A 27,881-nucleotide genomic window follows, 5' to 3' on the forward strand; every position below is an offset into this window, starting at 1 on the left:
GAGGCAGTCTCTTCCCAAGTGTATAGGCTTGGTGCCTTTGTCAAAGATCAGATGGCTGTAGGTGTGTGGGTTGATTTCTGGATTCCCTATTCTATTCCATTGATCAGTGTGTCTGTTTTTATGCCATTAAACTCAGTGTATTTTTCAAGGTTTAGGGGTGTGAACCCAAAATAGTTATTATCCAAATAACTGTTCAGGAGCCCTAAGAAGGCAAACTCAGTAACTGAGATCACAGGAGTTATGCATTTATTATAAATTGGACTCGACTGGCTCATTAGCTTTCTGGGTACTATTATTTGTCTACACATATCCTTACATATATTTTCTATTCCCCTAGTAAAGTAATATTTAATATAGGAAGTTTAACTAAAGAGTATGCAGCTCACAATGGCAAATAACCATGAAGAGATGCATTGACAGAGGCTCAAATCAACTCTTGTGAAGCAATATCTACCCCCTACTCTAGCCTTTGCATCACAACTAGCTTTTGGTTCAAGACCCTTTTCTGTTAATGTCTTACTTTGCAAGAGCCAATCTGGTAAACTATTTTCTTAGGTTAAATGATATTGACTTAAGTTAGTTATTTTGTATATTTGGATTGAAATTCTGGTAAAAGCAGGGATGCACGTGGTTTTTAGCAGCACTGTAAAATATATGTAACTGTCTTTTCTGTTACCTTTGAGGGCAGTCTTAGAAATATATCTCAAAGAAAGAAATTATGAAAATAAAAGGAAAGCTGCAATTATTCCTACTGTCCCCAAAGTATTGAGTTTTTAATATCTATTGAGATTTGTTTTGACCTCTTTAAAAAGAAGCAAAATTATTTTTATTCATTTAGAGGTTTTAAAATTTTTTTATTGTCTATAGTTAAGGTATACAGAATGATCTCTTAATATACCAACAGAGAAATAATTACTATGGTCAAGCGACTTAACATTTCCATTGCTTCACATCGTTACCTTTTTGTGTGTGTGTATATGGTAAGAACAACCAAAATCCTCTCTCTTAGCAAATTTCCTGTACATAATACATTATTATTACCTATAGTTCCCATGTTTAAGAACGTTATATTCAATGTAAAGACATTTTAAAATCTTTTTTCATGCAGTATGTTCTTTTAAAATTCAAGTTGGTCTTTCATTTCTCTTTTAAGTATATGGGATTTGTGAACTAATTTCAGGAGCCTTTTTGTTCCTGTCTCTTCTGAGGTTCTATCTCCTCTTGGTTTAAAACCATGGCTCAGCTTCAATCACACAAGTTATTTAATCATAATGCTTGACTATACTGCTGCCACCTGAACACTGACATTTTAAAGCCCCAGGCTGGAAAGGATACTAGAATTTATTATAGCATTTGAAGTGGTGTTATTTTAAAATCTGGGTCCCTATACACAAATTTTTGAAAGAGACCTCTTGCCCTTTATTAATTGCAAAAGTAATGCCAGGGGGAAAGTACTGTCTCCTTTTTGTAGGCCTCCCATCACACATCTGTGAAATAGAAACTGAGTGATATTTATCTATGGGCATCCATCTTAAATGATTAGTGGGAATTAAAGTAATTATTATAAATTAATGGCCCTATGAGTTGTAAAATGTTGGATATTATGGAGTTTTATTGTCGTGGAGGCAGACAATTTAAGAAATACACACTTATAGACTGTACCATAGATCTTGTAACATTTCTAGCTGCTTTTCCTTTTGTTACTTTATATGATATGATCAGCATAGTAGTCATGCTTTTACAGATGCCTACTAAAATGGCAGTATTTTATGCGAAGAAAAATAATTTTCCATAAAGGCTTACATGCGGTTTAATTTGATTAGGTTCTTAATCACTCTCAGCCAGACTTGGCCCCTTTACTGAATTGGTCTGAACTAGTTTACAGCTATTGGGCTTTGAACAGTAAATCCTAAGTTCTCAAGTGAGCTGTCACATGATTTAGTAAAAATGCTGATCTGCTGTTATCAGGGTCAAAAACAAGCACTTCATAAATTGGTTTATTGTATATCACCCTGGGATCACAAATTCAATAGTAAAAATGGCCAACTTTGAGTAAGCAAAGATGGGTACGGGATTACAGCTGCAATAAACTTGAAATTGATCATCATCTGCGGGTGAATGGCAATTGGTTTGATTTATATCATATGGGTTGCAGAAAACGAAAGATGAAGTCAGCATCTCTGGTGGGTTGAGTTGCAGTTACAGAAGGTCCTTGGGAGCTGGTGAATTACTGTTTGCTTGGGTTTGGCGAGCAGTATTGGAGCAGCCTAACTAGATTTAACCAAGCTTGCCATAGACAAGACATCTGTAAAAAGGAAAAATATATCATTCAGAGAAGACACATTCAGGTTGTAGGATTAAGAACATCTTTGAACTTCTAACTATGAAGTTTTTGGCAATTCCTAAGTTAAGTATAGCAAATGAATTGTGAGCATATTTATGAATATTCCCCCAATTTTCCCGTTTTGGGGTTTAGCAGTTAGCCTCTCTTTTGGGTACCAAGATAATATGTTTATGAAACACAAGTGTAAAATAAGCCTCTGTCTCTTTCTCTCTCTTTATATATATATGTGTATATATATGTATACTTGTATATATATATAGTGTGTGTGTATATATATACGTACACACACACACACACACACACATATATATATTTATAAATATATATAATATATATATTTAGGAAGCATGATAAAGACATAGACATCTCTAAAAATACTTCCAGAGAGGACACCGTGATGTCACTGAAGAAAAAAAAAAATACGTAAAATCAGCCAAACCTGTTTACATGAGCATTGGCCATTTATGGTTTTACAACTATGCATTAGTAAGTAGGCTCTTTGCTCTTTCTATCACTGCTTGGACTGTAATATCAAACTTTGGCTTCCAAACTTTTTGCCCCCAATCTACCATAAAAAATACATCGTATGAGCTGGCTGGTTAGTTCAGTTGGTTAGAGCGTGGTGCTGAGATTATAAAGGTCCAGGGTTCAATTGCTGTACCAGCCAGCTACCAAAACAAAAAGAAGGAAAGAAAGAAATACATTTTATATTGCAACACAATGCATATATAATATATACAACTGGAGCAAAATGTTCACAAGAAATATCCTTACTTCATATGATGGGCTCTGAAATAATCTATTCTATTTTAAACTTGAAAGCTGATGGCCACCTGCTAGGCCACTTCAGTTCCTTCAGTTTGAGCCACTTGAGTCACTTAGTTGTTCCCACCTGGTATTGAAATTAATGAGGTAGGCAATAATACTACGACTTGCCTAGAAATCGAGTAAGCAGAGTTACGATCAAAGAGCCCCTACAATTAAAACTGACCTTATAAGGGGCATCAAAGTCTGGGAGATGGGTGGGTAATGGACACAAAGATAATTACAGTTTGTAATGATGAAGATGTTAATCGTACTGATTTGATCATCACATACTCTACACAAATACTGACAGTCAACTCTGTACCCCATAAATATATATGATCAATTATATTTCAATGAAAAAATTAAAAAATAAATTAGTTTTTTAAAAGTTTCAGCAATTCAAATTTTCTTCTGAGATTTTTCTATTCATTTTTTTATTAATGCTGGGAAATAACATGGGATGTGTGTGTGCATGTGTTGTTCTAGATACACATACAAATTCTTGATTATCTTTTGTGTAAAGGCAGTGCTTTTAAATGTCTAAAAGTTTTACTTGTATAAATTAAATAAGTTACATACATTTAAAACAAGGAGAAACACCTCTATTTAAAAATGATCAAAGAATTTACACATTGAGTAATTTTATAGCATACCAGAGCCAAGGTTAGATGTGAGAAAATGGAAAGATAGCATTTCACATTCCAGATGCTTCGTGCTTTCTAGGACTGCCTCGCCTTCAAGTGCTGCCTGCTCCCCGCCCCACCTCACCCCATCCCATACTCTATCCATTCCATGTTCTGATCACACCTTCTGCTGTGCTTATCCTTACCCCAGTCAGCTTCTCTGAAGTAGGTAAAGACCAGAAACATTGGCAGAAGAACTATGGAGGTTGTTCTCTATCATCTAGAGGAAGATGTTCGAAATTCTGTCTGTGCAACTGTTGGAACAGATTTAAACAAGTTAACTTATTGGTTGCATTCAGAGGAGTTATTTTTGCAAAAGGCAGAGTGAAAATTTTAGAACTACAAAAATTAGCATTGAAAGTCTTTATCAGGAAATTAACAACATCAAAGGATGACAATAATATAGGTTGTTTGAATGATAAAATCTACTGAAGTAGAACATTAATTAAATTTCCTAAAACCTGTGTAGAAGTTTGAACATTTCTGATTATGGTGCTGAACAACTTCACTAAACAAGAGCAGCTCTTAAAGATAAGAAAGGATTATTTTTAACTCTTCACACTAAAAAATGTTGAAAAGTGCTTATTTGGGGGGTTGGGGAATTTGAACTTAAGGAAATGAACTGGAACATACATTTAAAAAATGTTCCTTTCCTACTTTCTGCCAGTCCTGATTGGCTTGTATAGGAACTTTATGAGACTAAGAACAGTCCAGGTCTGTTAACTCCAGTTGAAATGATCTTAGCTGTCAGAAATTTTAGCTAAAAGTTAACTTCATCTAGAATATTTTATTTCCCTTCACCTGTTTCTTTAAATTATTTGCTCCAGTCAGCTTCCTGGGCATCAGATGAACAAAGGGAATGATTATTTGAGGAGATATATCAAATGGTTGGGAGACTATGTCGCTTGGTACCAGACACACCAATTGACTACAAGGATTTCACCAGTTTGAGGATGAGAGAACATTGCGATAGACCGTACGCTCTGAAGAAGGCATGGTCTAAAACCAACATTGCACTCTAATCAAATGGAATTTGGAGGCTCTGAAATTGAAGCTCTCTGTTTTGTGAGATCTTGCTATCAGCTTTCCACTTTTTAGCTTTTAGTTTCCTACCTTCAAAGGTAGTAATTTCCCTCTGTGCTCCAAAGCTCTATAAAAGCCAAAAGTCTGGATGGCCATAGTCTATGGTATGTGACTTATTCTGGGCTCTTCGTTTCTGTCATTTGTTTGGAATGTGCATTTGAGGTCCCTGAGTGTCACCTCTGAGAGCAGAGAGTTTGCTGAAGCCAACCTGCAGAGGCTGGCTTGTGCGGTAACGAGGTCTTGCTGTCGCCTGCTCTTTCCCACTGTGCCACTCACCAACTCTATTCCTGGCAGTTTTCAGACCCAGGGTCATCCCTGGAGAGATGGTGGTCTGGCAGAATCACATTTCTGCTGTCACCTTAGCATTTTGGAGTGAAAATGAACATCTGGGCAGGCATTTGGGAAAAGACATTGTAAAGAGTGACATGTTGAAAAGGGCATGTAGAGGGAGAAACAGCCCCATCTCTTCTTTCTTGGAAAACAGATGACAATTTATGGTCTGATTGTTTATCCCTGAGCTCATTCTGTGACTTCCTGGTGGAACTCCCTTCTTCCCCATCTAAAGTTTCCCTTATTTATTTTGGAGCTAGTGAAGAGCACTGTAAAAAATGCAGGAACTTAGGGAATTAATTGGCATTAACTTCAAGTGCCCAAGAAAGCATCAATCTGTGCGATCCTGGTACATGACCCTGTATCTGATCTTGCTGGCCATGAACTTGTCATAGGATGTGCACATAGAAGGTTTTCAATATATGTTTGATGAATAAAAGTATAGTTATCATAGTTTCAATTCCACATTTTCTGCTTGTACAGTCTCTTATCCTGATCTTCTTTACTATTAGCGGGCCTGGGGGCATCTAGCTCCTTTCCAGTTGAGTTAAATGTTGTATCTAATTCTATATTAGACATATCATAAAGAACCTAAGGCAATTTGAGAAAGGAGTGTGAATGGGAAACTCTTAAAGGACAATACTTTGCCCTTCTCCATAAGTTATAACTTTGTAATAATCCCATTATTATATCAAATACTTGTAAGTGTCAGGAAGTATTTAAGCTGAGAAAAGTTTTTCATATTCTTATATTTGGAGAAATTGGAACAGGAAGAGTCAGAGCTGGTTTCTTTGCTATTTTGATAGCAAAATAGCTGTCATGTATGATTTCAGAAAGTAAATATTTCAGGCATTGCAGGCCATATGGTCTCTGTCATACTAAAGCAATCATAGACAGTACATTACTGAATGGGTGTGGCTGTGTGCTGATAAAACTTTGTCTATGGGCACTTGAATTTGAATTTCATAAAACTTTCACATAGAACAAAATATTCTTTAGTTAGGTGTTTTTTTTTTTTTCATCCATAGCTTACAGGTCCTACAAAAACAGGTGTAGAGGGTTTAGCCCAGAGGCCATGGTTTGCAGACCCCTGTTCTATGGGGAAAAAAAATTAAGCCCAAGCAGAACAAATTTCCCTAAACCTCTCTGATCATTCGGAATCATCAGATTGTTTTGGCGAGTATCAATGGCTTCTCATGAGTGGGACAGAGGAGCTGCACGTCAGTGCTTTCATTCTCCCATAACCTTCCTATCTGGTAATGTGTTAAAAAGAATGCAAGGGTCAGACTAAATTCAGCCACACATTCAGACACTGACTTGGTAGCAAGCCCTAAGCCAGTCATGCACCTGGTCCCATACGTTTGGGGATGTTCTGGTGCTTTCTCCCTTGCTCTCTAATAAGCACTTAGTGTGAAAGATTTACTCCAAGGCTGACATGATGATCTTCCAACATCAGGATTCTTCAAAGCTGTGCTGATGTTAGTAAGCAGAGCTCTCCCTGGGTGGTGTTGGGACCCAGGACTAGCATCCTAGATCAAGGAATTAGGTTGCTAGGCATGCACAATTCTTAAGCTTCGTTTATGCAGTGGGAAAAGAGCCTATGAACCCTTTCCCAATTTTTTTTCACTTTTTTTTATTGTGGTAAAATATACACAAAATAAGTTTAACCATTTTAACCATTTTACTGTGTACAGTTTAGTGGCATCAAGTACATTCATACTGTGTGATCATCACCATTATCCATCTCTAGAACCTTTTCATCTTCCCAAACTTAAACTTGATAACCATTAAATAATAACTCTCCATTCTCCCCTACCCTCATCCCTTGCTAACCACCATTCTACTGCCTGTCTCCAGGCACTTGTCTATTCTAGGTACCTCATTTAAGTGGAATCATAAAATATTTGTCCTCTTGTGACTGGCTTATTTCACTTAGCATAATGTCCTCAAGGTTCATCCATGCTGTCACAGGTATCTGTGCTTCTGCATTCTTTTTTATGGCTGAATAATGTTTCATTATATGTGCGTAGCACAGTTTGTGTACCCATTCACCCATAAATGGACATTTTGGTTGTTTCCACCTTTTGCTTATAGTAAATAGTGCTGCCAAACTGGCGTTTTGAATAATGTTTATTTTACCTATGAACATTGATAGCAACATATTTTATGGCAATTAATAAATCCTGGAATTAATTAAGATAATTGGATTCCTGTTTGTACTACTCTAAATGCTAAATAACTGCCCCAAGGGTGTAGATTAAAGTTTATAGACACACACACATACATCTCAGTGTATATACTGAAGCCTTTTAAAGTAAACAACTCGAAGCAATATTACAGTTAGGCAAAAAATTTTCATTTTTGTCAATCTATCTGTTTTTCCCTAGACAGATGCAAAATATTCCACATTAAAGGTAACTGTTGAACAGCAGGTTTTACCAAATGAGTGATACTAATGAAGAAAGCCTGCTCAGACTGTGACCTGAAAGTTTGCTGAAGATACCTCCACTGCCCCAGCACCTATGTGTCTTTTCCTTCCAGAAAAAAGTTTTTACAGGTTTTCTGTTACCATAGTTTAGAGACACTAAGATGTATGACATGACTATTGGTTACTTGATCCTGCTCAACATTTCTGGGTTTTTGCTATAATACGAGGAAATTACATGCCCTGCAATAAATGGATAGTTCTTGTTAATTTAACATTTGTGTCTGGCAAAATTTTGAAAATGGGGAAAACTCTTTTGCATCTACTACAATTAGTTTGTATTGATTCACTTAAATTTCAGAAAGAATTGAGAGCATATATGTGCAATAAATTATTGTTTGTTGACATCAAATAAATAGTTATCGATTCCAGAAATAGTGAGATACTAGTGCTATAGAGAGATTTTTTCTGAAGAAAGCCATTTTTTCTTATCAAGTCATTTTCTGTATTTATAAATGTGGAGTTTTCATCCTTTTGCTTATTAATTAGAATGTCTTAATATTTGACATTATTATTTTATAAGTTAACATTTTGAAATAATTACTGAGATATATTTCATATTTTAGTTTATAAAATTTAATGTCAACTGTAGTGATTTCTAGGCACTGAGTTAAACCTTTTCCCTGCATTGTCCTCTACCCTGTTTTCATTATTTCAACTTTTACAGGTGAGGAATCAAGATGTTAAGCAGCTCATTCTAACATCACATAGCTAATAAGCGGCAAGGTCAAATCATAATGTCTAATTTTAATACACATGTTAATGTAATTATTACCAATATAATATCACACTAGAAAAATTAAATTAAAATAAAGAACTTAAAATATCAGGTAATATGATTATTATGTCATTTTTAAAAAAATACCAAAAAATATAACAAAAAAACCTGTAAAATAATTTTCAAAAATGAACAGCCCTTTAATATTGAGTGAAGGAAGAAATGGTGTAGCAACATTATGGAATGGTAAGTGATAGTCACTTGCAGAATGAAAGGTGGCCTGCATTCCTTGACATGAAGCCACGTATAACTTAAAGAACCCCCAGCCTATTTGGAAATATAGTGAACCAGACCTATGTGGGTTTAGATGAAAAATCTAGAGTGGCTGTGGCCCTGGGTCATCCTTAAGCTGACATGTACCTGACGTCTAGATACTTAAGTTTTTCTTCTAACTAGTAACTGACTTAATACTTCTGGGAAGGGCAAGACACATTCAACTCCAAATTCTTCTGATCTCTATATTAGGTTTGTGTGTTTGCAAAATAATAACCCCAGGTCTATTATTATGTATTCAACAGATATGAGAGGCCAAAAGTCACATATCTGTACCCACTTTGAATGAATATTTAGTATTAACAACTTTGCTGAATGCTCCTTTCTCTGACCTGTTGTCAACCATTTTTTAAATCCCCATACTGTACATCCTATTTTGCCCTACTCTATTTCCTACTCAATTATGCAAAAATGACATGTCCATTTCGCAAGATTTAGTACATCAGGGCTGCATTCTCCCTCTGAATCATTAAAATTGAACTTACAACAAAATGTGTGGGACTTCTGACACATTTTGGTCAGGTGGGAAAACTGACCAAGAGAAAGTAAATATTTTATGTTCTAAGGGAAATATTTGTATTTGGAATATTTGTAGAAGAAACCCCATGGATCTACATTCATGAAATGAGATCTGATGAGAGGCATTATAATTTTTAATCAATCCAAGAAAATCAGTATTTTATTTCAAGTGATAAATAAAGAAAGAAAGGTACTTACTTCTTAATGAGACAACTTTAAACCAAAATCATGTCATGTGGGATGTGTATGTGTGTGTGTATGTGCGTGTGTGTGTAGGTGTAGGGTCAGGGAAATATACATAACAGCCTGCAGTGTTAGATTGTTCATAAAACTGGAAATGTTCTCAAGAATTTAGCTCAATTCTTCTCCTTTAGATGAGTCCCTGGCAGGGAGAAAACTAGAGAGTTGGAGAGATGGAGATAGGCAACCATGGAGAGGGAAAGTGAAGGGATAGGAATATCATTTAAATCCGTGACATTGATTCACACAGTGGTCATGTGCCCCAGACCATGAATAAAACTAAGCTAGAATCAGCCATTTTTTGCTGCCTAAATTTCCTGAAGGTGATTGAAAATGAAAAGCATTGTACAAGTAGCCAGACAAAGAAGTGTTGAGGGGGGTGTGTATATGTGTGTGAAAGAAATGAAGGAATGAACTGAGACCCGCAGGAAAACATTGATCAAAGTAGAGATAATGGAACTAATAAAATTACCTATTATCTGGGTGGTATTCTCAACAGTCTGGGTACTCTACTGATGAATTTAATATTTTTCCTTTAGAAAATCTTTTCACTTTATGTGCTGCCCATATCATCTGTCTTCTGCATAAAATGCAACTCCACTGGATGTTCTGTTTTTCAAATACCCATGAACGTGATCAGAATCTTCAGAATAATATTTTTTGAGAAAAATCTTGAATGACAATATAAAAGTTAGTAGAACACTTAGAGGTTTTGCTTGTGGGTTATTTTGGTCCTTATCAATTGGGCTTGATATTTTATAAAAAGAATATTGAAGAGAATTAGTGATTAGTGGATCACTTGCTTTTAATAAAGTCATACTTATTTCTCCCCAGTGTCTTAAGCTCTAAAACCACGCTTCTTAATGGGATGTGGGTATCTGAATCACTTTGGGAAAAACTTCACAATTCACCTTGTTCTGGGCCTCCCCATTTTAGAATTGGCAAAATCTTCAAGTCAAAGATGATCAGGAAAACACCTATAGTTGAACAAGTTTGGTTGTCATTCATTGTAGGAGTGAGAATATACTATGGGGTGTCTCAGGAAGAGGGTGTTAGAAAGAAATCTGTTATAGGATTTGGAATTTGGTTTGGTGATTTGGGGGAGGTTCCAAAGAACTAGGGGTTCACCCGGTCTTGGATGTTGTCAGGAAGCAGAGGTAATTTCACAATAAGGTAATTCTTTGATGAGGTATCTCAATAAATCTTACCAATAAGATGGTAGACTCATACAAGGACAAATCTGTGAATGATAAAGAAGAAACCAGTCTGCCATTTTGGCTGGAAAAGGAGGTATTTGGTACTTTTCAGATGGCACAGTGTTTTTTGTGCTTAGACAAAATTATGGAGTGGTCTTGCTTGGTGTCATTTTATCATGGTCTCACAGTAATCTTGTCTGAGGTTGGTATTCTGTGAGGTTTTTTATATGTAATAGGAGAAGGAAGGGCCAGGCTGGCTTCTGATCGTCGAGGGCAGTTTGTTTTTCTTTCTTCCTATCTGCCTCCTGCCCTCTTGTAGCGAAACTGTGGTGACTATACTTTTTAATGAAATACTTCCAAATTCTTATTACAAAATATTTTAGTCATACAGAAAAACTAAATATAATATAATAAACACTATGTCCATCAAATAGCTTTAGAAATAAAAGATTATAGATAAAGGCATTTGAGCATTTCTCTCAAACCCTAATCCCTCCTAGAAGGGAGATACTAACCTGAATTTGTTGTTTATCATTCTCAAGAACGGTGCATTTCCTTTAAAAATGTTTATATGATTTTTATAGTCTCCTTCCATTATAAGAATTATATAAAATCTAACTTTAATTCATACTTATGATCATTTTTTTTTATTCTGGTGTTGTTTTAAATAGGAGTTTAAGCAGCAAACTACGTGAGGAACTCTGAGACACATTCTTTTCACACGGGTCATAAGACATACGTTTTATAAGTGCTGTTAAATATTATAAATGAATTTTAATCACAGCATCAAGTAGTTTGTTCATTTTGTTTTCAATGCCCTAAAGTGACTATAATCGCAGGGACAATTTTCTGGTTTTATTTAGCAAGACATTGGGTGGATTTTCTTCCTTCTCTCCACAGGCTCTGATAAACATTTTTGACAGTAACTGAGCTGCATCAATTGGAAATTCACATTTTATGTAATAACAAACCATTTTAATTTCATGGAGAAAGGATTGGCTTTTACTTGCAAATCGCACTGAAGACAGCAATATTGTCAAAAGAGGTGGCCATGTATATCATGAGATAAATCAGTTGAATTAAATACAAGACTTTCATTCCCTTTTATTCTACATTTCCATATAATGTAAGCATTAATTAAACCCATCAGTGGCTTCCTCCTTTCAGGAGAACATTTTCTGTCTAACAAGAAACGTTGCCTGAGAGAATGTGAATGTGTGACGCATGGGACCTGCCATTTAAAATACACTGACTTTAACCTAGACAAAAGCTGATGCAGTCCCACAGACAGGCTGGCAGAGAGAAAACAGAAGGAACTATCACCATCTTTTCTTGTCCTTGCTGTCTAATGCACTAGGGTGATGGGACTACTGGAAATGTCATTTGCCTTGCTTGAGGTTTCCAAAGACAAGCATACTTACAACTCTATTACATCTCCTGTTACCCAGTGTTACTTGATGCATTTCAAATAAAAGCAGGAAATAAGCCATGGTCTACTGAGGTTTTTAATATATCTGCATTTACATGATGGGTAACAGAGACAACTTAAGTCCACCAGGTGTTTGAAATGTTATGAACACTGATGTGCTGAGGCCCCGATAGAGTCCCTGCGGATGGCTGGAGTGAACAAGTACCCCAGGATCTGAGTGAAATTTTAGAGAAGCAAAATCTCTGAAATCTACCAAAAGTTCTTATGATTCCAAACTAATGTTTAACTTCTCATTGCAGGGGAACATCTAAGAATCTGTCCTCAGGAATATACATGCTGCACCACAGAAATGGAAGACAAGTTAAGCCAACAGAGCAAACTCGAGTTTGAAAACCTTGTGGAAGAGACAAGCCATTTTGTACGCACCACCTTCGTGTCCAGGCACAAGAAATTTGATGGTAGGTAAAAGTTTCCACGTCACTCTGATATAGGCATGCTTTTCTATGTGAATCTTGGTGTTATAGGAAAAACATTATGTTAAGAGGGAACTTTTTTTCCTCTCTTAATCATTTATAGTGTTGTCTATTTTTAGAAAAAGCATGAGCTTTCTTGACAGTATGTTATTTTTATAGCGATATCTTAGAAAAACCTGAGTTAACAAAGAGCTGTTTTGCATTTGTGCTTTGCCTGCGAGATTTATTCTAAAAGATTTAGCTCAATTTTTCATTATTAGAATGATCCTAATTCAGGTTTTGTTACACGGTAGCTTGTCTTCAGTTTTCATGTGGGGATTTTCTTGTAAAAAAATGTCATGTAAGATTATTTAAAACAGCATCAGTTTTAAGAGGACAGGCTTGTTTTAAGTGCCAGTGATGGTGACTCCTTTATTTTAGCGTTCATAACTGTAATAATGTAGCACATTTCACATTGTGGTTGTGAATTCTGCAAAAGGATTAACCTTCTTTTGATTTCCTGACTATAAGCAATCGACTTCATTTCTATATTCAATTTATTAAGTAAACATTTTTGTTTTTAGAAAACACAAAGACTGAAAGTAGTTATTACTAGGATATCAGCATTGAATTTTCTCATTAGAGCCCCAAGAACATATTCAAAAGCAATCTGATTTTTTAAAACAGTATCAAAAATGATAACAATAAAGTTAATATTTTTGGATGATGTGTAGTCTTTAGTGCTCTAAGAAATGGATGTACCTTACTATGATTCATGTAAACCAGACTTGCAAATTGTGGTGAGCCTTCCTTGGGTCCCCTTGGTGATATGAAGTGGCCCGAGGGCAGCAGAGCTGCTATCAATTTTTGTCACACTCTTCAGTCAATATACAACAGGGCCAGTTTTAAAAAGGCTTGCCAAAGTTTTTCTTTTTTCTTTTCTGCATAGTAGGTAAAATGTTCTGACTCATTGCTGTTTTAAACTATTACGGCAACATTGATTTCTTTCAAATCAGTTCTGCAAGTTATAAAAGACAGGTCCACTTAGTATTTTCAGTGCTCATGATATGATATTTTCCACGTAAGTGTTTGGAACTTCATCTTTCTGCAAGTATATTTCAACATCTTTGTATTCTTTCTCTGCCTCCCTCTTGGGTATAACTTTATATGTGGATGTATATGAAAATAATTTCATATTTAGCTGTGATGCTGGGAATGTTGCTCCCTTGAATGCACTTTGGCAGTACTTGAGGGCTGCCGTTGATTGACATATTACACATCCAGGGACATTCAGGAGTCCCTGATGGGGCTCTGTGTTTGGGGGACTACAACCTTTCATTTCAAATTGAGGCAAATTGAGACATCTAGTTATTTGTTATAGAAAGCAGGTGAGAACGACTTTTACCTGTCTTTAGAAAATAATTCTAATGCCTTTATAAAATTGTACTCTAAAGTGATGTTGAGATAATTCCAGGACAGTATTCATGGTAGATAATATAAGTTCTTTTTATGAAAAATATTTAATTAGATGTTAGGGAGCTTCATGGGGAGGTGATTTTTTAAACAAGTGAAGCCGTTCAACAAGACTGAGCCAGATACCTCTTGCATTATCATATCAATCACTTTTAATATCTTTGGATCTACAATTCTTAATACCAGATCTCATTTGTCCTATTAAAGGAACCACTCTTTCTCTTTTTCTCTGTCTCTCCCTCTCTTTTTACAGGTGTGTTTTAAATTGTTCTAACATAATTAGGGCTATGATGTCAATCAGTTTGACAGCCCATTGATTTTGCTAAGATTAGATCTGACTTGGGGGTGATGAATTCTTTAGTAACAGTGCATTTCTTGGCAGTTTCATTTACTGGGATGGGAGAGAAATTAAGATTATTTTTCAAGGATACTTTCATCCAGACTTTTTAGAAAATCTAAATGTGATCCTAATGAGCTCAGTTCCTGAAGCTTAAAATAATTAATAATAATAATAATAATAATAATAACAATAACAATAAGCCAATTAAAAAGTCACCTTCATAATTTCTCCCCTCTCTCTAGGCCACTTCATGAAGGTCAGTTATACAATTTTGATTTATCTTCTTAGACCCACAAGGTGATCCCGCTAAGTTACCTTTCACGAATGATGGTTCATTCATGTGGGTAGCTTTTCATTTTTTCCCTTGGATTTTTAAAAACACTTTTTCATCGCATTTATTGATGAGTATCAGCTGGTAGGAGCACAGAAAAACTATGTAGGATCAGTTGTGGCATGTTACCCTCTGAGTTTTATTTTCCCCCATAAAATCAATGAGGCTATGAAGGATTTTGAGTTTATGTGTAGTAACTTCCTATCTGGTGATTCATTTTGCCTTACTGCTGGAGTCTCTTGATCTAAGGTGTCTATTTTGAGGTTTTGTCTCTGGTTCCACTTTCTCAGAGGTCTTGACAAGTCATTTAGATTTTTCATGTTTTATTGGCTATATGTTCTTTATTATATGAAAACCCACTGCTTAATTAAAATCAGAAACACGCAACTTTTCTTCCTATTTGCATTAAGTACAGTGATAATTTAAATTCCACCTGATACATGTGATCCAGTCCAAACTAAATTCAGAGACTAAATTCAATTACTGTTAATTATTAGTCTCTGGTTTTTGCTTTCCTTATTGTATTAGAAATGTTTTGGTTCCATTTAACTTTTAATTTTGTAACAGTGGTGACTCTGTTTTGAAATTTGAGATTTCAATACACTTAACTTAGAACCACATTCTATTTATGTAATACTTTCCCAATTTTTTCTAATATTTTTTGGAATATTTGGAAGAAACACTGTACTGATTTGCAATTGGAAAATAGCTCATTGGAAGCTAAACCTGAATTAATACAAGTTCCTCCCCTGCTTTTCTAAATCACCAAACTTTGTTCCACACCCACATTAGCTCTAGCATTTGTAGCTGAGGGGTGATGAATTGAAAAAGTATATATCAATTGCAGAAATTTTATTCTTTGGCAGAGAATCTTCTTATAGCTGAATAGCTTTTTTTTCTTTTGAAACAGAATAGAAATGTTATGATGAATGTAAATACAATAGAGGTTTATATTCTTGACACCTGGACTTCTCCAAAGGTCTCACAAGGTATTTGTTTTTCTCCTTTCTCTGGTCAAATCTCCACCTCTGGCTCTCATTACACACCCTTGCAAGCCCCTCACTATTTTGGCTGGGACCTGGCAACTGCAAAAGGCCTCTCAGAACTATAAGAGAGGCTTTTAATATGCTGTTCAGCCAAGCCCAGCTTTTCTGTTGCTCCCAAGGTTAAAACTGTAGATGAAGACCCAGCCAAGTTCCCCTGGCAGGATGATCACATTTTCCCATCCTTCTTCCCTTTCTCACCTTTGCCAAATACCCCAGGCAGCCCGAAAAACACAAACAAACAAACAAAATCTCATAAAATACAAAGGGAGAGTCATCTTTGTGCATCCACTCATTTTCCTAGCATTTTTCTGTTTTGTGACTGTCCAACCTGTCAAATTGGCATTTGTGTCTAAATCCCCACTGCTATTGTACTTCTAAATGGCTCATTTGTTTGGATCCCAGGAAATGGAGAACATCCTGACATTCTGAAAGTAGTACTAGCCATAAGAGGCAACACCTGGCCCTGTTCCTCGCCCTTCACAGGTGTTAACCTTAATATCAGGGGTAAACTGCAGTGCAAAGTCACATAGATATGAAATGGCAGAGCCAGGACTCTGTCTCAGGCTGAGTATTCCTGGAGCCCTGCTCTCAGCCACCTTGACCCCAGAATCTCTCCCGTGCTTTCCAGTAACCAAGTGTGCTGACATTTCATGGTCAACACTGACTATTCCTCTTTCTCCCCCCGCCCCCGTCCTGTCCCAGTTATTGTGGGAGGAAGTGGAAATGACTGGCAGAGGAAAGTGGAAAGAGATTTTTTTTACTCCTTAAAAAAGAAAATTACCCACCTAAATATAGTCCAGCCCCCAAGGAACCTGGAGCCTCTAGTAGGTAAATGACTTGCCAAGTTTCCACCGAGAACGATGAAACCAAGATTGTAACCTAATACTTCCATCAGACTTATAAATAGTAATGTTATAGTAAATCAGTATTTGGTTGAAATTGTAAACTTTTATGTGTTTTGAGTGGACACCGGTGAAGAATTATTGCTATTTCTTTAACAAGGCAGTAGCGATAGTGGTGGGTAAAGAGTCTAGCCACATTTTCAGAAAAGACGGGAACAGAATTCAATTAGAATTTTTTCCTAAAAGGGAACATTTTTTTCCCCCCAAAAAATCTTATAGGATCAGTGAAGACAATTTTATTCCCCTTTTCTCACAAAGCCAAGTGGTTTGTGTCTTGATCTAGGCACTAGCACACTCTGTTCTCCAAGAATGTCTGGGAAACGTGGGTTATTCATACACAAGAAAATTTAGTTGAAGGGATATTTTAGTTTGGTTATTTTTTTTTCCTTTGGATTTATTTGAGCTGAGATTTATTCACATTTGGAGCTCCATATGATGTTTTTTGTTTAGTGTGTTCTTCCTGGTCTTATTATTTTACTTTCCTTCCTGGTTTTTATTTATGTATTTTAATGATATACGTTTGTCTGGAGATTTTGGCAGCAAGTGCATTTTTAAAAGCAAAATAAAAAAATTGAACAGTAATTTCCATTCTCATGCAGAACTCATTCTATAGTAAAACCCTCAGAATACCCATTGTACTGAATGTGGAAATAATTTATATACAGCAGCATAATAATTTTATGCTGCAAATCTGCTTGTATTTTCTTTTTAAATATCATTTCTCATCTATATACTGTAGAGATGACAATAATGTAATGACTGCTTTAAAATATGACCTAATTTTCTCAGAGAATGCACTTATTTAAAAAGTAAAAAAAAAAAAACCCTAAGTAGTTTTCCATATGGTGGTAGAATCTTCCATATTTCCTGTCACATGGATGGTATTTTGTGGGTGTGTGTGATTTCAATTTGAAAACTTTTATTCAGAACCTATTATATAGAAGGCACTTAACCAAGTATGTGGTAGATAAAAAAATGACTAATAATCACTAAAATATGGTCATTGACTGTCAAGGAATTGACCTTGTTGGGGAAACATAAATATGTAACTAACACTAAAGAAGGCAGAATTTGATTGTATTCTAAAGTAGAAATCCATTGGAAATAGAACAGAGGTAATATTCTATTTAGAAGCATCAAAGAAGACTTTCTGGAAGAAATGGCAGTCCAAAACCTTAAGGAATGTCTTAAGAATGTGATAATTAAAGAAGTTGCAGGGGGAGACAAGAGGCACCACAGATTTTGTCTGAATGTCCACAAAGTCCTTAGGGCTTGTTGTAAAAATTTCTATTGATTTTTTCCCAACAATATCAATGTATTGACAATGAGCATATATCTATTATGAAGATATTCTGTGGAAACGTTTTATTCCTTGTGTAAGCCTGCTATTGTTTTGTAACATCCAACTACAAAATTCAAGAGCATAAACAAGGAAGCATTTATTTTTCATTAATACATCTTTGGGTTGGCTAAAGTTTGGCTATGTTAAGCTGTGCTCAACTAGGCTTGACTCTAAACTCTGGATTTGGTCTGGTCTGCTCTAGGTGTTCTTTTGGGAACAGCATTCTATTTCAGGCATGTTCTTCTCTCAGTGGAGTTTGGAGACTCTAAGATAGACAAGTAGATGCAGGATGCCCCTTGAAGCCATAACTGGAATAAGGATGCTGTCTTCCCAGATCCCATAGGCCAAATTAAATTTCGTGGTAATTCCCAACATCAGTGGGATAAGGAGATTATACTACTCCCATGGGGGTGGAGGTCAGGAAAGAATGACTATTTGTATATCCCAATCTACCATATTCCTCCAGTGACTTCCTGTTACTACTTCCCAAACACTGTTTTACTTACAATACTAGCTTTTAAAATGGATTTTCTAGGAATTCAAGAGCAAAAATTATTTTCTAAAAAAAGCACACTTAGACACAACTGTTAAACCACTATCTCCCATATCTAACACATAAATACATGCATAACTACACACAAACACACACACACACAGAGCCCACTTCCACGATGTTATTGCATGAATAAATAGATGTAATATTTCCATTTCTTGTGCTACTGGTTCTCTTAATCATTGTGCAGAATAACAAATTAACTGTAATTCATAAGGGTTTTAATGTTAATCATTGTAGGAAGTAATAAGCTGAATGATCCTTTGCATTTGCTAGGCTACCATGTCAGTGACATGTATTTCATCTGAAGGACACACCTCTTGAAATCAGAATTGCTGTGCTGAGTTTTAGAAATTTGAGAAATAGTCTCACTGGTGTTGGAAAGTAATCTGCCAATTTTCCCCAAGGGCAGACCTTCCAAAAATGAAAATCAGCTAATCAGGGATTTGACTCTGACAGAACTAATGGGCAGGTTTATAAATCATTAATACCTGTGTTTGTACAATGCTGAAAGAGCTGTCCCATGGTAGAAGGTTCTTTAAACTTAGTGTATGTAGAACCCAGATCTTTGTACAAGTGATTTTGCCTCTCTTTTTTTTTTTTTTTTCCTTCTTTTATTGCCCCTTTGTACTTTGACAGATCTTTCAAAACTAAGGATTCACACAGCTAACGATCAGCATCATGGCTTCTGTGATGGACTTCCAATCTTTTTCTAATTCTTAGACCCCTACCACACACCTCAAAGTAACTTGAAATGCATTACGCTCCCAGTGTAGTTGTAATATTATCATTTTATTATTACCAATTCCCTCGCATGGTGGCTTTGCCGAGCAGCTGTTTCACAGACAAGCCAATTTCTTTTAAGTATTGCTCTATCAAACTCTGAAACCAGCCCTACCAGAAGGGTTCTTGGTCATGAATGTTAATGAGCAGACAAGTAGCTGTTCTCTGACAGAGGCTCACTCATCCTTTGAGTAAGTATGGATAAATTACAGGAGAAATTTTATTTAAGTTACATTGATCTGCCACTGAATAGAGAAAACTGATTTTTTTGTTTTAATGAAAATCAAGAAAAATATGTAATGGGGGTATAAATTAGAGCTTGCTGGAAACATTTTTGTCTTCAGACCTGAGAGCAGAATAGCTCAGTGTAGGCTGGTTTGACTGCATAGTGTGCATGGTGCCGGTGAACTCTATCTCCAGTGAGGTCTGATGTGGGAAGTGGAGTAGAAGTTACCTCCTCTCTAACTGGGATTTGGTATCAAGAGATTCTCGATCTTCCTTAGTGATAGGGAAATGGAATAAAAACAGTTCTTTTTTCCTCTGTTAAGACAATATAAGATTTCCTTTGTCCACACAAATAAGATAGGAAAACCATAGGAAAAGCATTTGTATGCTTTTAAGATTCTATCATTCAGAAAATAATGCAGGTGACTCTTTATCTAAATGGCATAATCTTGTCCTGTTGGAGTCCCTGAGGTGGGCAGATAGAAGGAACAAGATGAGCAGAAATGTGATTATTGTTCAAGCTCCTTGCTGAGTCCGTGGGGGGTTATTAGAATATTCTTGTTTTTATATATTTTCTGAATTTCTATGATAAAAATAATTTTTAAAAAGAGAGAGCTGACTTGAGTATATACAAGACTGAAAATTTTCCAGAGAGTGAATTCGTTCTAGATATATGTCAGCTGGTATTGCTACTCTCATTTCTTGTATAGTCAATGGTAAATTACACTGAGCATACCATTTTCAAATTACAAAGATGAATACAACTTATAGGGATTTAACGCAGATCAAGGCTATTTGGTTTCTGCTTTCATCCAAGATTTTATTATTGTCTTTTTGGAAATGGTATTTCTAGTTTGTCCGCATGAACAGGCCAGTTAAAATGATGCTTAATCTTTAGATCTCCCCGTTGAGTGTGATTCAAAATGTTAAACTCTTGTTTAGAAGATATATTGACACCAAGATAAGCAAAATATTCAAACACAAACTTTGACAAGATTCAGAAGACAATATGAAACATATATTACAAAATGCATTTAAAATAACATTTCTATATCACTCAGTCATCACTCAATGATGTTTGATGGAATAACTAACACTGACATGAGCTCTTGGAGTTTGGCATTTTAGCAAATCCAAAGGAAGAGAAAGCTTACGTAAGCTATTAAGTTCCCATAAATCCAAGTATTGCATTAGACAGGAAGACACTCCTGAACCCAAATGTGGAGGAAGAATCAGTGACCAGCTAGGAATAATCCTGCACAATCCACAGCACACAGAGAAATTTTAAAAAATCACTTATTACAATTTCAAAATTGTATTCAGAATATGCCATTTATTACTCTTCCAAAAGGCTTGTTTTATTCATTAAATGTACAAATATTCTTGGGATGACTATGTATAGTCGTTCATGGTCTTCACACTCTTTTATCCCTAACTAGTGGTTTAATTGAATACAAACAACTTGAAAATAAAAAGCAAATGTTGAGGTAAAACAGCAGGAAATTGATGCTCCAAGGCCTTTGAATGTTTGAAAAAATTGTAGTTCTCCATATATTATTTTTTCTGAAAATTTCTTTGCATATTTTCTCCTTTTAATAGAATAGTGGTGTGGTCATTACAGTCTTCTTCTCTCGGGCTTCTCATCTTCTCCTTAGTGCTTGTATAGTTGACACCTTATCATTTCACTTATTTAGTGTTCTTCTAATAATATACTTTTAAAAAATATGATCTATTGCATATCCCCTGCTGAAGACTAAGTTCATTAAGCATAGGAATTAGGTCTCCTATTTCTATTTTATCTTTCTATACTTGACTTAATATGGAACATATTTAGTAATGCTACAGTGTTGTCTGCATGGTACCAACCTGTGCAGACCCAAGGGCACAGACCGGTTAGGTGAATTGTTTAAATTTCTATGATAAATACAGCAGAAGAAAATAGGAAACATTGAATTCTAGTTATCTATTAACTCTTAGGGTCCATAAACCTGGAAGTCATATTTGATTTCAGCAGCATTTATGCCGGTGGACTTAATGGAACTGATTTTAAATTCCCAGGATAAAGACGGTCTTTACTTTAAAAAGGAAGGTAAAGGCACTTATCTTAAAAAACAGGGTGAGTTTGTTTTTCTCTATCGTGCGCGCGCGCACACACACACACACACACACACACACGAATAGATTAAGGAGGGGTTAAGTTGCACATGAGTCTCTGGGAGGACCAGTTAATATAGAGATTCCTGGGTTCATTACTGGAGATGATGATTCTTTGGTCTGAATGAGATTCAGAAATCTTAGTTTTGCATAAGCATCCCCCATTTCTAAAGCAAGTGGGCTCCAGGCCATCACACTTATCACTGGTTTAAGTGGAATTGAGAGGTTAGTTATCAGGACACAAAACTGGGCACAGAAATTTGACAGAGGCTTTTAAATCTTTGCTCTGGTCAGTATATAAGGTCTGGCTGACCCTATACTAAGGTCAGTATAAGGTCAGCCAATAACAGGTCTCCACTGGATAAGATAGTATTTAAGAACATGTTGCCCACCAAACAATGTTTTTTTTTTTTTTTATGCATTAAACAAGAATCCTTTTCTTCATTTGATTTTCACAGTGAATTGCACCCAAGATCCACAACTCATTTGATCTTTTGCAGATCAACGCTGTGCTTTTTTTATTTGATTTTTTTAAATTTGTGAACTACAAAATTATTTTCATGTTTTCCTTTTATTTTCTAGTTTATAAGACCTAATGTTATAAATTTTTAGGGTTAATTTTTTTTCTAGGATGGTGCTTTTGATGCCAAATAACTTTATTTTTAATAGTATTTTCTGTTTCAAAAGTAACATATGCTTAATGTAGAAAACTTGAATAATTTAACTTTAACATGTTAAAGGATTTGAAATGACTTTAAATTATGCCTAATGGGGGAAAATTTATATAACCCTGATCTCTGAGGTAACTGGGGTAAAAATGTAGCAAATTAATAAATTAATGAATATCTTCTTTTTTGTAAAAAATTATTCAGATAACTTCTGAAAAATAAAACAATTGGAATTCTTAATTCCTGTGTTTAGTAGTTTATAAAAATAAAATGAGAAGTGAAATCTAGCTCCCATGGGACGGATGGGATTTCCTATTTTCTGAGGATAATATCCACTCCCCCTTCCCCACTGGCCCATGCACGCTTTAACACATTTTGTCAATACAACTTTGGACGGCTTTTACCATAATCCATTTGATGGTCTCTATTTAGAGTTCAAGTAGAAACCTATGGCAGCATAATTCTGAAGATTTGTGTGACATAATAAATCATGATTTACATTAAAGAATAGGTTGAGGAAGTGCTTAACATAAATCCTTTCATGAGGTAATAATTTAAGTAGAGATTTAAGGAAAATAAAAATATATGATATAAATTCTGAAGGGTTCTCGTTGACCAGTGGTCCAAAATTTACTGACTTTGTCTACTTGATCGTTAGATCAGCCAGTCTTGTTCTTACTCACCCCACAGTGCCCAGAAAATGTTTTGCTAAGGGAAGTAGCTTCTATAAATATCTTCATTCCCAGAATGTTCTAAGTTCCTCTACAAAGAGAGGATTAGCATGCAGGCAAAACCACCTGTCAGTTTCAAGATTTAGCTTCTAGCTCATGCACAGAACTCTGAATTGTATTCTGAAACTGGAAAACATTGGGGCCAAATTTAATGTAAGTTTTATATATTTTTAAGTTACAAAACACATTTCCAAAAAGTATTGGTGTTTTTTGTCGGTGGTTGAGATTATTTTTCCATTTTCTGCTTCTAAATCAAGAATCCCTTTATTCTTTTCCATATAAATTTTAGACGCCTTACAGCCTTTTTTTTTTCCTTATTCATTCACTCATTCTCCATACTTGGGGAAGGGTCTACTTTGTTTATGACATTAGATCAAGTTCTATTTTAAAAAAATGTAGCCATGTAAACAGCACAGGCCCTGGAGATGGCTAGGATTCAAATATAGGTTGTGCACTTCATTGACAAAGTGACCTTGGAAGTTTCTTAAACTCTCTGGATAAGACTTCTTTTTTTTATTTCCAAAATGAGTATAATAAATATGCCATTTTGAAAATATGATGTGCAGGAGTCTGGCAAAGAGTATTTAATATATGCTGGCTCTACTCTGCTCTTCATCCTCGCCTTCATCATCATGCTCCCTTTCTTGTCCCTAAGGAGTGACAGTCCCACAGAGGCACTAAAACAGGAGCCTAAGTGTGATGCTGATTGCAGATACGACATTAGACGAGAATGAAATGATTTCATGCAGAGAGGACCACAAATGGCTTTGTGAAAAGACAGAATGAAAACTGTCTTAAAAGTAGGTAGGATCTGGAGATGTGGCACTTTGATGAAAGGCATGGAAATGGGAAATCAAGAGTGATCCATGTGGCGGGACAAAAAAATACATGAATAATAGAGGACTGGATCCATTATTAAGGTCTTGAGTGTGTCGAGAAAGTGGAATGTAAAGTCTATTCTCTGCATATCAATGGGTGTTCTTGTTTATTTTCATTAAAATAATTGAATTGACTGTTGGGTTTCAAGTTATGTAGACAAAAGTTAAAATCCCTGTGGAACAATGAACTAAGTTTGCACTATGAGGTTTGTTCTGTTTAATTGACGATGGCTGATGGCCGGTAGCAGGCACATGGAGTACAGGCAATATGCATTCGGTTGGTTCCTTGTATCCTTTAGTGTGTGTGTGTATGTATAACCAAAAACGAATGGACTGTTGTGTGGTCTGTGTGTGAGAATTCCTTACATTAAGGACTGCTAAAATAGTGGTCCTGCTTCAAAGCACATGTAACAAACTTTCAATAGTGACTTGTGGGGAATGGTAGGTTTAGGATTTATTTTTCCTATGTTATTCTTCTTTTTAAGTTTCTCACTACAGTAAATATATATATTATGTTGTTTGTCATCAGAAAATTGGTTGAATGGTTTGTCTAATTATCAAAATGAACATTAAGTGGATATCTCTCATAAGGTCATGCCATTATACACACCATACCTCAACTTATGAAATTAGTAGTCTTGCTGAAATTTCTCATGATAGTGACAGATCCCAATTTCAAAAGCAAGTGTGTGTTCAAATTGCTAAATTTCATATGCTGTACTTTGTATAATGTTATATTTCTGTTTCAAATATCTTGCATAAATTTTCCCCCCAGAAGCGTTATATGAAAATATTTAGCACAAGGACACCACTACGGATAGTCTAACCAACAACAGAAGTGGGTACATAACTGACAATAATTGCCCAGTATCTGTAATCAATTGAATTTTCTCAGTAATGATTTAGTCCACAACTGACTTAGTATATAGATCACTGGGGATGGATGAATACAAACAACTTCATGCAATCAGTGTTTTTCAGGTGATTGAAAATTCCAGAGCCTCTGGAGCTCTGTTGAAGTCTACTTTATGTAAGGATATACATATTTACTTACTGTACTGTTATAGTGTTTATTAAATAGCTATTGATTTTTCATAGTTGCTTTTTAGCAACCTTAAATCCTCATTTTAAATCCATAATTCTTAAAGCCTGTTGAAATCTCTATTTGTTCAAGCTATTAGGGGTGGAGTGATACACAATGGCATGGTGTACTACTGGCTTGCTGCCAGTGGTGAATGAAGGATACATTGCTGGATGACTAATGGTATTTCTAAATCCTCAGGTTCACTAACTGTGGTTAATATTGAACCAAGTTTATTTGTGGAGAGGTCTTAAAGAGGCCAAGATATTGAGATTCCTCAGAATAAACATCACCCAGGCATTACCTGCACACCAGAATAGATTTCTTGCCAATGGGTAGAGCTGTTCCTTCACTACAAAATTCCTTGGGAGAATTTTGCTCAATACCCAGCATAGCACTGTGATTTTGTGGGAGCGTGATAAAAGCTACATGATAACAAGGCAGAAAGGTCAGCTGTTTGTCTTCTCACTAATGTAAAACCTTTAATGGGGCTTTGTTTTCTCCTCTTAAAGTCTATTAGCTTCATTTTTAAACCTCTTATGTATTTGAACAGCAATCAAGAAACATATCATTGTTTTCAAATATCTTAACCTTACATGTGACATCTCCTTAAAATCAGTCATATAATGAAAGAAATAAAGCATCCGCAAACTTCAGAAAGGCTAAACCACTTGAGCACTAAAGACTAATGATCTTTTTGTCTTCATAAAAATTTTCTTGCCATTTGAACAAACATCCGCATGTGGAGTAAACCATATTGCTACATAGCTGGTATCTCTCATTAAATGAAGACGTCCTTCCTTTTTACTAGATGAAAAGATACTAAATTGAAAGACTAATTTTTTCCACTGGAATAATAAGGTCTGGGAAAATAACACGTATTTTAAATGGGTATTAAGAATAGGGAGAAAGATGCGTCTATAAAAAATAATTCTCAATGAGACTGATACACATTTATATCTATAACTGAACATCAGGCCTTATAGAGTAACCTATTGTTATATATTTTTAATTAAGTTCTTATATTCCAATATTGTTTTCTTTTCTGTTTTCCCCAGGAAACAAAAATAAACACGATCTTGAATTACGCTTTATATTTCACATTAGCTAATAAAGCTGGTATTGGGAAACAGTGCCAAATGTACAAGAGCTGAAAGGTTTTCTTTCTGAGTGGTTGTTTGCAAAACAAGCCCAGGCTAATAGAGGATCATTTGTAGAAAACTAAGCCATGCTGGGTGCTCATTAGATAACTTAGAAAGACTCTCTAGTTTGCTTTCCCCCATCCCCCAGTTGGAGATAGTTGTATGTATTTCAATTAAAATCTCCATTTACTTCCAGCTGGCAATGTTAGCATCCATTCCACCAATAGAGAGCAAAGGTCACAGGCTCCTTCCTGAACAGACTTTTTAAAAAATATGCCATTTGCTTCCCTTGTGTAGATACCTTTGAGCCACCCATAGCAGGCCTGGGGAGAAGATTTGGAAGGGTCAGACTGCATGGGGACTTTCACCTTATTTACTGATGTGTCTTTGGTAGCTGTTGGTCCAGATGCTGCAACGGCTGTTGCTTCGTGGATTGGGATTCAGCAGCAGCTGTTGTTCTTTGCTGGAGCGTGTTTCTGAAATTCAAAATTTAACAGTCTGAAACCCTAGTCATTGAAGGCTATGCGGAAAGTTAATTTGCTGAATCCAAGTTTATTTTCCTACCTAAACTGTAGTTTTGATGGCGCCTTTCCCCTGTGATGCACAATGAAACATGGAAAGGACTTATTTAGTGCGATTACCAGGCTCAAGAAGAGAACACAGTGGTTGCAGAGTGTGGACTGGGCCGCCCAGTGATCTGGCTGTCTTTGGATTGTCAGAGGTTCAAATCAAGGCCCTAGTGCTTTCTACCTCCACTGCTTTTGGCAACCTAGCGGAACTTTAGTTTCTCCATCTCAAAAGTAGAATAGTAAATTCTACTTTTTAGAGTCTTTGTGAATTAAGTGAGATAATATACATAAAGCACTTACTGTAATCTTTGGCACACAGATGGCTTTTACTATTTTTTTCACACCAGCCTCATCACGTATATGAGGATTTTCTGATAGATAAAAAGGTTCTTTGTTCCCTTGTTTTACTTCTCAGCAGAATTTTCTTACCTAATATACACGAAAATTTATAATATTCAAATTGTCATTGCTAGTATTTATAAGTAATTCTATGTGCCAGGCTCTATTTTAAGTGCTTTACATGTGTTATCTCATTTGGCTGTCACAACAATGTTATGAGGTGGGTGTTATTATTATCACTATTATTTTATAGTTGAGGAAGTTCTTGCTAAGAAACATAAGTAATTTGCCTGGGGTCACATAATTAGTATGAGATAGAGATATAGGACTTAATCTAGTCCATACCCTTTACCAATCCATACTTTCTCCCATGAGGAAAGCAAGTCAAATTACCTTGCGATAATGTATTTGAGCTCTGTTTCTGAAGTGAAACTTTCTATGTCAGTAATGAGAAGCTCAGGCAACTCTGCTATCCCCTGTGGTTTTTTCTATTTTCTGGACTCTGTCTAGCTAGTAGGTGAACTCATATTTTTTTTTAAGTGGTGAACATTGTCTTGTAAATAAGTCTATGTTCTGGCATTCTCACTTGGACAGGATTGGATATTATCCAATTAATCACAAAAATGTATGATAACCTTAAACTTGACCTGTCCATACCAAGAGGGACCTGATTTTAGGTGCCACAAGTAAAACATAGTGGGAAGA

General features: G+C 35.7%; 1 protein-coding gene across 1 annotated transcript in view; it reads left to right on the forward strand.

The window, feature by feature from the left end:
* GPC6 (glypican 6) overlaps positions 1–27,881 on the forward strand; it is a 962,025-nt gene that overhangs the window by 125,461 nt on the left and 808,683 nt on the right. The window contains exon 4 of the mRNA XM_008571554.1: positions 12,458–12,625. Coding sequence (XP_008569776.1) covers positions 12,458–12,625 — 168 coding nt within the window. The remainder of the gene's footprint in view (positions 1–12,457; positions 12,626–27,881) is intronic.

The sequence above is a fragment of the Galeopterus variegatus genome, unplaced genomic scaffold (genome assembly GCF_000696425.1).
Source record: "Galeopterus variegatus unplaced genomic scaffold, G_variegatus-3.0.2 Scaffold42, whole genome shotgun sequence".
NCBI lineage: Eukaryota > Metazoa > Chordata > Mammalia > Dermoptera > Cynocephalidae > Galeopterus > Galeopterus variegatus.